This window comes from Zerene cesonia, chromosome 7 (genome assembly GCF_012273895.1).
Source record: "Zerene cesonia ecotype Mississippi chromosome 7, Zerene_cesonia_1.1, whole genome shotgun sequence".
Lineage (NCBI taxonomy): Eukaryota > Metazoa > Arthropoda > Insecta > Lepidoptera > Pieridae > Zerene > Zerene cesonia.
This window is the reverse complement of record NC_052108.1, coordinates 3,906,576-3,921,556: the sequence shown is the minus strand read 5'-3', so window position 1 is coordinate 3,921,556 and position 14,981 is coordinate 3,906,576. Positions and strand designations below refer to the sequence as shown.

At 32.1% G+C, this 14,981-nt stretch overlaps 2 protein-coding genes across 3 annotated transcripts in view; both read right to left on the bottom strand.

The window, feature by feature from the left end:
• Nucleotides 1-56: 56 nt before the first annotated feature.
• Nucleotides 57-1,933, bottom strand: LOC119840816 (aprataxin). Its single transcript, XM_038367573.1, has 2 exons — nucleotides 1,199-1,933; nucleotides 57-671 (listed from the first exon to the last, which is right to left on the bottom strand). The coding sequence occupies exons 1-2, from the start codon at nucleotides 1,740-1,742 to the stop codon at nucleotides 514-516; spliced, it is 702 nt and encodes a 233-aa protein (XP_038223501.1). The 5' UTR covers nucleotides 1,743-1,933; the 3' UTR covers nucleotides 57-513.
• Nucleotides 1,934-3,273: 1,340 nt separating this feature from the next.
• Nucleotides 3,274-14,981, bottom strand: part of LOC119828299 — a 14,204-nt gene continuing 2,496 nt past the window's right edge. Inside the window, exons 2-9 of one of the 2 annotated variants that reach the window (XM_038350418.1) lie at nucleotides 9,219-9,249; nucleotides 8,408-8,643; nucleotides 7,217-7,353; nucleotides 6,779-6,920; nucleotides 6,405-6,550; nucleotides 5,401-5,609; nucleotides 4,395-4,630; nucleotides 3,274-3,951 (exon numbers count right to left, since the gene is read on the bottom strand). In XM_038350418.1, the coding sequence (XP_038206346.1) occupies nucleotides 3,799-3,951; nucleotides 4,395-4,630; nucleotides 5,401-5,609; nucleotides 6,405-6,550; nucleotides 6,779-6,920; nucleotides 7,217-7,353; nucleotides 8,408-8,643; nucleotides 9,219-9,249 (1,290 nt within the window). In that variant the 3' untranslated portion in view covers nucleotides 3,274-3,798. The remainder of the gene's footprint in view (nucleotides 3,952-4,394; nucleotides 4,631-5,400; nucleotides 5,610-6,404; nucleotides 6,551-6,778; nucleotides 6,921-7,216; nucleotides 7,354-8,407; nucleotides 8,644-9,218; nucleotides 9,250-14,981) is intronic. The other variant, XM_038350419.1, reaches the window with a different exon arrangement.

Here is a 14,981-nt window from a genome sequence, read left to right as displayed (position 1 = left end):
GTAAAAAGAATTAGGTACCTACATATATTTTTAGAAATGTTCAATATTAAGATATTGTTGATTTTACGACTACACATAGCTTATCTTTTTGATATCTAATAATAAGTTCTGTATTATCAACAAGTTTTCTTTACACAAAAAGTACCTTTTATTTTTTTGGCAATAAAATAGTGCAATTTCTTCAAAATGTTTTATTTCAAGATTTCATCTCTTTATTTTTTAGTTTGCATTATGTTTGTGTACATTTTTATTTCCTTAATATAATATTAGCGGTGGCACAGTGATGAAGGTCACTTCAAAATTATTTACCATTACAAAGCTACGCAAACACAGCATAAAATGGGCTATTTTATTTATTGTTGGTCAACCCAGTTGAATCCAGAACAAGTATCTGGTATCTAATAAGAACATGAATTGTTGATTTCATAAATTAAAATCTCTTAAACCACAAACACAATACTTGAAAAAAAAAAAGAGTTTTAAAGATAGTTCATAATTTTTATAACTAAATCATTAATCACAATGGCTTACTAAATGTTGCTTTAATTGAGGCATATTTTTTGGCTCAAAATTGCATTGGTTACATTTAAGTGGTGTGGACATAAACTTTTTGTGTGCTTCTGGTGATATTTTTTCAATGTGTCCATCTTCTTTTAACTTTCTGAGAACATCTGAAAGAAATGTTTTTTGTTAAATACAACATGCTAAATATAATTTTTGACAATTGCATTTAACTGTCATGGTTAGTAGTGATATCCCATGGTGATATGAGCTGCTACAGATGTATGATTGAGAACTTTCTCACTTTGATCTGTTCCTGGGGCTTGATCAGTTGAACAAATTAACTTGTTTACTTAAATAGAATAATAATTGTTTGAATATTATGACATGTTATCAATACAAATTGATATGTTATGTTACAAATTGTATATAAAATAAAATAATGGTACCCATTTGCTTTTGGTGTTACATTTCAATTCTCCAATAATTGTTTTATAGATATACTTGTCCCCCCCCCCCTTCCATAATTTGCACAGTAATTATACAGGGATAGACAGCAAGATGTGCCTATGTTTAATTCTATGTAGTGATTCTAGTCTTGAAATAACAGTTTATTTAATACAACTTTAAATATTTTCTCACACTGAATTATACAGCGCTAAACTATTTAAAATTAAGAAAATATAATACTCAATACCTTGGTATGGCAAAAAAAAATTGGTAGTGAAACTATTCCAGTGTAACTTGGTTTTCAAACAAGGTGAAATCATATCTTTACTTATTATATGCATGTGTAATCTATGCATGCTTGGTACTGCATGAAAACCACTACAAAGCATTGAGTCACTATGTTCTTTCTGGATTTCTTCAAATATCTTGCCAAATTCTTCTAAAAGATCTACATGGTTCTTGTTAAGGTTAAAAATACTGCTAATTTCATCATGAGGGAGAACAAGATAATGTATTTTTGCTTTTGGATACTTATCTTTTATCACAACAACTTCCTTGGTTTCCTTATAAATACTCTTAGGGTCTTTCATGGATTCCAATAATCCCAAGGACCAGAGTTTCTTAGGTTTTTCCGTTGCAGATACTTTTCTGCTGCCACTGCTTATACCCTGTTTGCTCATTTTTAATACATATATTAGGATTTGGAAATACCATTTACCATTGATATGAGCTGTGAGTATAGGTATGATATAATTTTTAAAAGGCTCAAGAAAAGAAGCTGTGACATTCATGAAGTTACATTTTGTTTTAAAATATAATCATTATTTAGGAGGCTACTAATATATTTAAGTGGTACTTTTTTTAATTAATTAATGCGCTAGCACTTGTTTTAGCCATAGAAGATACATATAATCACAGATCAAGAACTAGTCCCTATCATAATAATTTATTGTTGAATTACTCTGTTGACTTGACAGTTAACAGCTGTATTTTGTCATATTCTTTTAATTTATAAAATATTTGTGAATGTTTCAAAACCACAGATAATCGCTATATCGATAAATCGCCAACCGGTTCATACGCTAGTAACAAAAAAAAATTTACGAAATTAGTGTTTGGGTTCTCGTCAGAAGGGAAGAATATTTCTTGGTTGAGTCACTATAAATCATTAACAAAAGTTTGTATTAATTACCTACAACTGCAACTTCGTTCAAATTGAACGTGAACAACTGAAAGCTTTCAATAACATTAGATTTAAGGTATAGATATATTTCTTTTTTTCCCGAATTTCCACAAATATGTTTGATTTCTACACCAAATGTTTCTGATCTCGCTTATTACAAGTCGGCAGAAAATGCTCATCAGACTGATCAGCTTTAGGGGAAAAGTAGTGGGATGTGGGATTTCTACCCACTAAAACCTCCTCAGCGGCCAAACTCAAAGCATGATAGCAGGGATCCTGGGATCTCCCATGGAACGCACCAGGATCTCCACAGCAAAACGTCAAAATAATGTAGCTTACCATACCCATTATCATATTCCAATGTGGAAAGAGCAAGCGCAGAACCGGAATGATCTTAAAGACAACTCAAGACCCCCTTGAGCAGCCCTCGGTCCTTGCCTATCAGATTTATAGCTCTATATAATCACCGAGCCCCTCGTTCAATATTGGACCGCTCTCTAGTCTAACGGTAATGAAATTCCATGCTAGATGATACAGATTTTTTAATTTTACTCAACACAATCTTTTATTATTTAAGCAAAAATTTTTTAATTTTGAAATATGTATCTAAATATTTGATTGTTTTAAATTAAAATTAAAGAAAAGAAAATATTGGTTACATCACTTGAAACTCAAAAACGGCTGAACAGATTTTAACAATGTTGGGTTTGCTGGATTTATCTTCGCTTGGATCAGTCATTATGTTTAAATCTTTTGTTAATTTGAAAAAACCAATAAAAAGAGCTGGGACCAGACTAGCATTTAACAAATCAATAAAACCAACAAATTTATCGAACTTATTTATAATTACTTATTATTACACTCAATATTTCTAAAAAACTACTCTACATACAAAGAGCTTATTTGTATAAACTTCATATAAAATATTTTATTTGTTAAGAACTTATTAATTGTCATGACTGAAAAAGTTTATGTTAATAATGTAACGTTATTTTTTCAGTCATAAGAATAGCCATTTTTAATTACCTATAACTAATAGCAATATACCTATCCATCCAACACAATTTATATTAATAAATAAAATTCTGTTTATATTTAAAAACTTAGGTATTTTTAAAGGGTAACCTAGATAAAATGTGTTTTTTTCAAACAAACACGTTGTATAGAATTGTAAGCTATTGTACAATAATGTCAGATACCTTAAAGTATGCGAAACTGAAAGTATATTATAAATTATGCGAAACCAAACGGACCTTTGAACTCCTTTATTAATTTCCAAACGTTGTGGAATTTGGGCTTCAAACAAATCACCAAATTTAAGCTCATAATTTGAGTGTAAGATAAAGTAAATCACAAAGCTTTAAATTGATCATAATTTTGCTGATTTTATTCTTTTACTCGATGTTGATTGACTTGACACTTGATTTTTTGAAAAAATGAAGAGGATCTCTATTTGAATGTATTGTTTTGGATTTGTTACCTCAGAAGTTTGGACTGGATGGGTTGATTTCTGACCATTTGAAGGCGGTTTCGATTTTTGCTATAAATAATTATTTTAATTTATATTAAGAGGTTTTTGAGAAATTATTTTACACTATTGCCTATGTTGTAATTTTATAGCATTGTTCCTTAACATTTTATCATAAAGATAATAATGAAATAGTTTATTGCACGGTGGGTCGTCCTGTGTAGCCGGTGTCGGGGATGGAATGGTGGGCGAGTTCCCTCAAGATTTGTTCAAACCCTTTCCCAGGTGGTGCCTGAAGATTGTTGTTTTTCATCATCGTGGAATTTAATCTGGTCGCGAGATAACACATCTGGGGAAAATATTCTGTGATAAATATATGATAAATGTTTTTTTTTATGCTTATAACAGACATTTGCTGCAGAATATAAATAACGAGTACTTTTTTTGTATTCGTAAAATATTAAACGAATATATAATAAAAACGAATTAATTCTCCTCTCCAAATTATCATTTCTTGTAAAGTGATAAGGAATAAATCAATTATTACTATTATTTATACTGAGTACCTATGGAGGTCCAAGTCATATTCACGTAATAATATTTTGTTGTATCCTACTAATATTATAAACGCGAAAGTTTGTAAGTATGTATATTTGTTACCCTTTCACGCAAAACTACTGAACCGATTGCAATGAAATTTGGTACGTAGATAGCCGGACAACTGGAATAACACATAGGCAACGATATCCCGATATTCCTACGGGATACACTTTATGAACACTTATATCTTACCAGTAATGCGGACATAAACAGTAACGTCCCGAGAGCCACTGCCACCATCATGGAAGTAGCGCAAGTGACTTCTATTGGTGTTCTATGGAAGAGCTCTCCCGGCATGACAACAGTGTACTCTAAGTTCTCCTTGAAACGGGTGAACGGCGTACTGCCGTTGTCAGCAGTTAATGAAGAACTGGTGATGTTATGGGACTCTGTTATCTCTGGCAAAGATCTTTTTCGCCGTCCGTGTCCTGGAAGTAAAAAAAATATATCAGTTTATACATTTTCTATTTTGTTAAATTAGTTTAATGTATGTCATCTAGGAGGTTCGGGTGTGGGAAGTGAAATGATTAAGGTCTTGATGGATTACTTTAAGCTGACAAAGGTCCGTTGCGTATGGGCAGAACATGAATATAACCAAATAAGTAAACGAATCACTTTGACATTGAGGCCTGTATTTAACGTTTTATTTTCTATTTAATCTCGTATAATTGTTGGTATTAAGTTAAGAATTAACATTTTATCGGTATCGACCTGAATAAATCTCGCATGTTGTCTCATTTTCATTTGTTTGTATAAACAATTGGCAGGATCATATTACACATATATAATTATTTTTTTTATTGTACTTGTGTATTTAAGCTATATAGTTTTACAAATACAAGTTTTACAAATATGTACAACTTGCAAGCGTTATTTACCATGAATTTATGAAATAATTCAAAACCTATAACTAATGGTTAAATAGTATACCTATTCTGGGTGTTTAGAATGTTGCTATTATGAAAGATTACGTAGCAATTAGGACAAAAAAAGCTTTATCATCTTGTTCAATATACCAGGCATTTTAATAATGTATATAAAATGAAAGGGCATGAAAAATGGATGTTAGCCGATTCTCAAACCTACCCGATATGCAAACAAAACTTAATGAAAATTGATCCAACCTTTTCGGAGGAGTATGGTAACTAACATAGTGATAAGAGAATTTTACGTATATAGATGTTATTGTTGTTGGTACCTGAGGGTTCATATAAATCAAGACAATAATCCGGTTGACAATCAGCAGCTTCCATGCAGGCTTTAATTTGTGAATGGATCCACAAAGTAGAGCGTTCCTTCATAGATGCTAGAAGGAAGGCTTCGAAGTCCAAGAATACCTCATTGTGGCGCTCTCGGTACCGCGCGGGCTGGTGGGGTATGATTGATGCAAAGTCACGGTTTCGGCACCTTAGGATGAAAATTGTCAGCAATTATATTAACATGAATGGTATTTATACGGTTAGAATAGTAACATACGGAAATTGGAGAGTATTAATTCAAACTTCCTGTCCTTATTTCATTTAGTCTTTGTATAACATCGCGACTTATGTTTAGGAACTTTAATAACATGATTTTCGTGATTCGTCACGGTACAAAAAAACAGAATTAAATATTCTGTGTGATGTATTTCGTAGGAATGAACGATACCACTAAGGTTGAGCTTTTATTATCTAAGTCACAAACTTAACGTTGCGAGTGCACTAAGCACTTATTGATCGTTTTATTATAAATAAATTAAATAGTTTATAGAATAACAATATATAATAACACAAATCAGATATGACGATCGCCCCAGCTAGGAATATACCTGCCCTAGAGTAGATTGGCGCATGGCCACACCAGACTTTAATAAGACATTAGACTTATTTTTATTTATTATTATTAGACTTCAATAAGTCTAATGTCTCATTAAGTCTAGTGTGGCACTGGCTAAGGCCAGTACTGTTACAATTAGTTATAAACTATTATGTTTAAAAAAAGTAGAGAACAAAGAACAAAGAGAGTAATCTGTTATTAAAAAGAATTATAAGAATCGGTGAACCCAGTAAAAAGATAAGAGGTAACAACCACAAAATGATACAGTCGACTTGAGAACCTCGAGAGAAAGAAGTTATTAAATTTCAGACATGCAGTGTGTGTGTATAAGAAATTAAATCATTAATGAATTAATGACTAGACATTATAAGGTAGTCAGAATCTTACCCGTCTTTCACTAAAAGCACAGCGCCCGAGGCGTGTGGTCGGTCCGGATCCGGTGACACGGCAACTTCCAACAATTTGATGTGACGCCATGCCGAGTCCGGATTAATTCGTGCTCGTAATTGAAGTTTTGTACCAATTGGCACCGCCTAAAATAGATTCCTTTCATTCAATGCAGATTCTTATAACGTACCAGAAAGTACAAATTTCTATTACAATAATATAGCTACATTTTTATAACCAATTTCTTTCATAAGTACTTATTTTTCTTAAAGAAAAGGAAATAAAAATAAATTAACGCGTGCCGTACTAGCGAAAGCGAAGCTTTTACTATACGTGTGCGTGAAATTGATTATCACTTGTATAAATGCACGTACAGTATTTACCTGATCGACAGGCATGTCTACTGAGTGGTTGGAGTGCCTGGAGACAGGTGGGGCCTCTTTATACAGAGCTACTTCATACTCTAGACGACCTGGCGTTTCTTCCACCACACCTGATACGCGAGCGCCATGCGGACTGAAAAAATTGTTACCGTATAATATTATAAACGAGTAATGTAATAAAAGATAGGTATTTGTTTTATGACTGTAGCTCTTTTATATATGTAAAGGACGAACATATACAAACAGATACTGTAGAATTGTATATATACGTTATATTTCAATTTATCGATATAAAATATTGCATTATAATATTTATTTTGGAGCTCATTAACATTTTTTAAGTAAAGCTATTATCATTGAAAAGGGGGTACCAATGAACGAGCGTTTGTCGGTTGTATAATTCTCCATAATTGAACAAGTTTTACTTACAAGCTACCGGCAAATCCCGCAGCCTTATTCTCAATGATGGTGGGCTCTGGAGGCTTGCACATTATAATTAATTCTTGGTCCGACTGCATCACAACCCCTGGAAATTGTGGAAACCACACTCGGACGTGCACGAAACCCTAAAGCAAGCAAAATACATAAATTAGACGTTTTAAGATTATTATTTATGTATTATCCGTCTATCTGTATATTCGACGACGGTAAAACGACGGTTATACGTATATTTCTTTAGTGTAACTGGTCTAAATACTTTCATGATGATTTATCTTCGCTCACGCTTTTCATCTTTAAAATAATCAGTAGCATACGAGTTATTTAGCTGTTTTGGTATATCCTTTTTTGATTTTCTTTCCCACTAACCCACATAGCCTACATTAAACGGTGAAAGTTACCGATTGTAACATTTATGTCAGCAAAACTGAAGTAAAGTGAGCTAAGTGATTATGTGGTATTACAGTCTTTAGCGCGGTACACGTGTTTTCACCTCGATTCAGGTACCGGTCCACATCGAGTTAATAATACACCATCTACTACTACGTTCTGTAGGCCACTCAGCAATCCATACTGTTATTGTAACGGCATTCCTTATTATGTCGATGACACAACATCACATGGGACACAATGGGAGGCTCGTGTAATAACACCCTAAACTTATTGCCTTGTTACTGGACTCAGTCTATGAAACGGTATTCGAGATTCACCTGTGTCATGTGCGAGACTTAGATACAAGTATCTGATATATCAACACGTTTACGGACTGTTACCTAAACATGAATGAATTAAATTTTAAAGAAAAAATTCCGTACTTTACCGGTATTTGGTTACTGGTTAAAACTATGGGTGAGATAGCAATGTTGATAATTAATATAAACATATGCAGTTCAATGTAATGCATGTTGTTAAATTTAATTTGACTATCAAAAGGAATTTAAATAAACAGTTAAGTTATTTTTTAAGATTTTGTAAGTTGGATAGGTTGGTAAGTAAATAATTTATTATAACTTCCAGACGAGTAGTAGGGAAATCATTTTATTGCCACTGATATGCCACATTTAATTAGTACGATATATCAATATGTATATTATTAATTTCACAATACTTAAGCCTACCATAGAGTTATAATTAGTGTAAGGTAGATATATAAAATTTCTAAACAAACACCACAATACTTACATTTCGTTTCAACACGCCACATTTTGTGAAGTCTGATATCCGTAACCTATACAGCAGACCGGTGGGATCGTCTGGCTCAGGTCTGATTTGGCAGACTGGGTCAACAATGGGGTCAGTCGTTCTGTCATCAGCGAACAGAGGTGCGCCTCGAAAACCTTCTGGCTTCCTCAGCAATGCCGTCACGGAATCCCGTATCCCAGTCCCTCCGTTTGAAAATGTACATTGGATATCCGTTACTGCAATTATATTTATTAATAGTTAATACGTGCAGTGAAATTACTCAATTTACTTTATGGGGAAGTTCACAAGGAAGTGGTGACTTTTGTGTCTCAGTATAGAGATGAGTATAGTAAGTCTGTGAAAGTTCTACTAGGTTCTATTCCCTAATAATACATTACATTAATACTAGGTCTTTAGTTTCCAATTTCCGATTGAGATAAGTCTCCGCCTTAATAATAATATATTATAATAGTTTAAAAAAAAAACTAAAAAACTCGCTTTTATCATGTTTTGAAATTGCAAAATGGAATAATTTTATCAAATTAGTGTATTGTCATCGGTCTTCAATAAGTCTACAAAGTTTGAACGAAATCTGGCCCTTTTTTAAGTGGGTCAAAATCGCACCCAAAGAAGTCGGTTACAAACAAACATACAGGTGAAGCTAATAAAAAGCGTGTAAAAACATACTTGAATCGTCGGAGAAACGCGTGCTAAATGGCATATTTCAATGGACTAGTATAATTCTGAATTTTCAACAATAATAAAGAAGGTGAAATAAATAGAGTTGTAAAAGGTAATTGTTCGCCCTTACCATCGTAGTCCTGCGCAAACGAACTTCCAACCTGAAAACAAAGAACATTCAAATATAAAGGAAGGAACTGTTACATAATAAGTGCATTGTTCTTAATTGTGGCGTTAATTGATTGAGTTAAAAGTAGTTTATTGTAGATAATATCTTACGTTGAACCACGCGAGATTATTTACAGGCCATTACATTACGGTTGTTAAATTTCCACTGCCTGGATAATAGAGAGATAAAATCATTTTAGGTGTACACATGCAATATTGCCGTTCATTTTTAATGACAGATGCGAATGAAAAAGATGATGTATGTTTCTTGCTGGAAAAATTACTTCTTTGCTGACTTAAGTTCTAGTAGGTACATCTGTGTGTGTAAAGTGGCTAGTTTCGAGGTTGGTTATAAACCACATGAAATGTTTTTATAGTTGCCGATAATACATACTGATTTGAGTAAAAATCCATGTAAAGTAGAGAAATCTTTCGGCAATGTGCTATCAAGTAAATACATTTTTTATTTCATCCTGGATATATTCAGATTCTCCGATATAAATGACTGCGCCGATTAATAAAAAAGATTTAATTTATTCCTATACTTGTCCATCTATTTTGTTTGTATCGTGCTGACTTGCAATTAAATAGTTGTATGCAAATTAATTCTCAGACGAATAAACGGTTATTCCTAAAACGGTGTTACTCTGCTTATTAGGCGTGAAGAGGTCAACATTAATTTACAGTCGGATTATAAACGAATTTAGAGCATTCTGCGTTTTGGGTATTGAGACTAAACAATATTGTATAAAATGAGAAGTTAATAAGATTTTTAATTTTTTAGATAAACGTAAGTAACCATGAAATGAATGACCGAGCTATTTGGGATATCCGAGGTAGTAGAGTCCGCGAAAGTAGTTAGGAAATTGAGTTAATGACCTGGTTGAATACCAGAATCGCATAAAAATCGTATAATTTACAATTTGAAAACTCCATAGCATTGCTTTATTCAATGAATTATAATATAACAACTCCACTAACGCTGCATAAGCTATTATATATTTGTCATGACAACTATAAATAATCAGCGTTTCGTAAAATTCTAGATATTATGATCATTTATTTTGATAGCTACCTGCACAGACAGTATTTGATATGTCATTAAATCTACATGTGAATATGGAAAAGTTATAGGTAATTAGTTGTAGAACGTTTGCGTTGAACAATAAAATTATTAATGTGAGATTTTAACAGGAGCCAGAAGACAAAATTAGCCAATGTCGATAAATCCAGATATTCTATCGGTTTCACACTTGATCTTTATTGTAGGTGTAGGATTGATATCATGTGAGATTAATGTAAAAGTATTTATAAATACTTAAAAAAAAACTGCATTTATAAAGCATTTTTACTGTGTACCTCAGAGATAGAGGAATTGAGTCATCCATTAATGATTACCTATTTTTTTTTATCTTTAAATACGTACATAAAATTTAATGTTTGATCTCACATCATCGGAATTTCATAGTTATCTTAAAATGTATCAAGGAGGGATAACAAATCCATATTCGTGTGGCGTAAATAATGGATGGCTCCTTATACCGAGTGAAATGCCGATTCATAGTTGAAACCCCTAAGTACCTACGTAATTTCCCCTCATAATTTTTATGTATGTATTTAACAACATACCTAAATACCTACCTACAACTGCTGTAATATGAGGTAGCTTTTTCTGAAATTATATTCAAGCAATACATATGATATGGCAATGTTGTTTAAAAATATAAAATACCTCATCACTAAATCGAAATGATGATATTTTACTTGTAATAGCCTTAGCTTAAATTAGTCTAACCTAAAATCTGAAGTCTGATTTTTGTCAACAAATCACAAGTTGCATTTTGCATTTCTGTCAGACACAGTCCACTTGTTTTTACGGTTGAGGGCCGGTGCGATACCAGTATTACGGTTAGCGAGTCATCATCAATGCTTAAGCGCTGAGATAAATCGATTTGTTACGAAACCGTGTAGACGACACGTCTAATTACTGAATATTGGTAACCAAATAGCTTTTTTCTGAGAATCGTTGCTTTTCACATTGTCTTACCTATTGAATGCCGTGATAAGCGTAAAAGACGATTTCCTAAAATAGGTTTGTGGCGTGTATTACCCTTCTTACTTGTGTAGTACCCTTCTTACTTAATAAGCAATTTATCATTATTATCGGCAATAAATTAATTTAAGTTGGTCTCAAAAGGTACGTAAAGGTAAAAGGTAGGTCATAAGTTCTTGATCTTATGCTACATTTAATTTTTTCATTTCGTTTTTCACTAAGCAAAAATGCGTAAGCAGAAATGATTTTATTTTAACTACGAGCTGATCCGGCGAACTTCGTACCGCCTTAGCCATATAATCTATGCCTTGAATGACATTGACATTTGTTACTCGCGTTTTTTAAAATATGCAAAATTAAATGTACATTTTTCAATATTTCCCGTGCCCATACCGCGTCCCGCCCCATCCCGCCGCCGCCGGCCGTTCGGTATCGCCGCAACCGCGTTGTCTCTACATTTTAAATCTGTAATATCTTTTAAAATATTCAATTAAATTACATACTGTAAAGGGCTATATTATTTTATTTGAATTGTAAAATTTATTAAAGGTACTTAATTAGATAAGGAATAACGCTGTATTGCTTAAAATCGCTTCGTAAGTAAGGTAAAGTTTCTCGTAAAAAATTAATGAAAAAAATTGGTTATTGTGAGTTATTCCTAAGAGATAAATATATACCATCGCGGACTTTTTTATAGACCTTTTTAAAGTGTTCAATATTATACAACATTATTTTGATCTACCACGTATAGTTCAGCCAGCGTTTCCAATGTAAGCGCCAAAAAATGTTCTTTTTTCGACTTCACAGTAGAAATCTTGAAATTAATAGTGGTTTTCTAATATATTAAGCATGTTATTATACTTTAAAACCTTCCTCTTGAATCACTCTATCTAATAAAAAAAAAACTGCATCAAGATCCGTTGTGTAGTTTCCAAGATCTAAAAAAACATACAGACAGACGCGAAAAGCGACTTTGCTTTATACTATGTAAGGATAAGTATACGTTAACGTAAAGTGAAGCTTGAATATTCGATAATTGTTAATTTATAGAAAGATAAAGAAATTATTGAAAGTATTTAATTCTTTCCAAATATGTAATTAATAAAAAAATACCGCAAATTAACGCTCTTATTTATTAAATAAGTGTAAATTTAATATTTTACGAGAACATAAATAAAATTACTGTACATAAATTAACAACACAGTTGCAAGTTTAATGCCATAATAAAGAAATTAATTTCACAGCGGGGCATAATCGGAGCGTTTAAATGACGATTATAAACTAAATCGCCTGAGAACATTTTAAAATGTCGTGGGATTTTAGCGGCCTAACAAAAATGAGGAAGACGGTGATAGTAGGAATTATTACTATAGATATCATTGCCGCTGTTTACTTGTACATTGAGAAAAAATTTATAATCGTAATAAAATGACTGGTAGCTTTTTAATCTTTTTAATTAGATTACTACAACTTTTCCTTTAGGGTAATAATTATATTTAAACTTGAACCACTCATTTCATTCTAAACAAAATGTAGAACAGATTAAGTTGACAGTCGGTTGAATATCGATAAGATGATCATAATTAAAAACCTAAAAATATTAATAGAATTTGCAATTTTCATAAAGTGGGTATCGAGGTATCAATATCAGAAAGATGTAGGTGCTTGAGACAAATTTAGCTTGTATGTGGATAGAAATCGAGTGCATTTAACGAAATAACGAGCAAGATACATGCGCAAGTCATGCATACAAATAATGTGATAAAGCGCTCGTATATTCTTGTTATACAGATAAATAGTAACTCATATACGTACATAAAATACGTAGCCTTGATAATCAAATCGCAATCTCTACAATTTCCATTCATAGAAAACTGGGTGAGTAGGTTATGTCCTAACTTTGTTTTGAAGCAATTTATTGAATGAATATACATACATATGTCTATTTAAATATTGTGTATTTAAAGCTATATCAATAATTGCTATAGGTGTCTGTGTACGTAACTAAAATATAGAAACATATTATTTTAGCCAATACATATTATGTATAAGTATCCACACTCTTGAAATTATCCTTAAATAAACATATAACATAAAGTTTTTGAATTCATTTTGGCCACAGAAAATAGGAAATCGGGTTCAGTATCGACTGTCAGTTTTTCTTTTGTATACAATTGCTTACTCCACCATCAATTTGTTTATTCTGTTTTCTTAAGACGCTCTATAAATTTTGTTGCCGTTGAAACGGTATTTTTAAAGTGGGATGAAATTTCGTAAATTGGCTAAAAACTAATTATAATATTTTAACGTTAATTCTAAAGAGAAAGTTTTACATTTTTGTGTAACACACTGTAAGCAGTACACCATAAATAAAGATAAATATAAATATGTAAAGAAACTCTTTGATAAGACATGGATTGAGTTTTTAAAAAGCAACATTTTAAAAATAGGACTTTAAGATTGAACATGTTTACTGATAAACTGTAGTTCCTAGTAATTAATTGCTTTATATCTTTTTCTATAACGTCCAAGCCATGGACTAAATAATCACTTTCTAGTGTTGTAAATAAAAAAGAAATGATATTGCATAAATAAATGAAATCCTTAATAAAGTAGTGATGGATTGTGATGGAGTCAAAAATGAATTAATGTAATATGAGATGGGGGGGACATTTTTTTTATCAAATGAGATCTTTTCTGATAAGTCACTTATATGCTCATGTTCTTAATCTGCAATCAGGTCAAAAAAGTCTTTTTTTTATACATTGACATCAATCTGCATATGATACAAGCTCATTACATATCCAATAAGGATGTATATGCACTATGCAGATATAAACAGGTAGAGAATGAAGCTGGCCGCAAGAATTTTATAGCCTACATAGCGCTTGAAGCGTTTTTATTTCGACCCACTTCATTATCTGAAAGCCATGTCTGAGCTTACAAACTCTCCTATATTAAAATAATAGTTAGTATTAACGAGTCAGGATTATAGCGCTTTATAATCAGGGTTGGCCTGAAAATGTACAATCAATGATGTTCAATATCATGAATACCATGATTAGTTATGGAAAACAATAAATAAAGTAAAGCAAAGTTCATTTTTTTTTTGTATATTCGTTTATAGCTGTAGTGACATGTATAAAATTTGTGAATTCTCATTTTGCATTTTTAAGAGATAAGGTAGGCAAATAACGATTTACACAAGAAGAAAAAAAATTGCTATCGCATCACTGAAGCTCGGTCATTACATCAGGCATCAAATGCGTTATAAAATGCGAATATTTCCACATAATCGGACATACGTTGCACGTCATAAACGCTTCACGCCTCACCGGTTACACGCGTGATGGAGCCTGATTATTGTTATTGATGAGATGAAGATACCTTACAACTCGTACGTGGACCAAATTCTGATTAAGCTGTTATGTATCTCACATAACATGTTGACTACAGATTCCTTTTAATATTCGATCGCCTTATGAGGTTCGCCATTATGTGTATAAATTTCCATTAAAAAGACATGTAGATAAAAAATCAAACAGTCAAGAGTTAGATTTAAATTGTTATACTTAATACATTCTCCTCTATGCTAGTATTAGACCGGGAGATGGTGACACAAATTACTAGGTCATTTGTACCAGTATGGCGGTTCTTCAGTGGTCTAATTA

Excerpts from the sequence above, each read along its gene's own strand:
- LOC119840816 (XM_038367573.1), bottom strand. The coding sequence starts at position 1,742 with ATGAATGTCACAGCTTCTTTTCTTGAGCCTTTTAAAAATTATATCATA. Across the intron at positions 672-1,198 it reads TTTTTTTTTGCCATACCAAG|ATGTTCTCAGAAAGTTAAAA; the intron begins GTATTGAGTATT and ends CATTTCTTTCAG.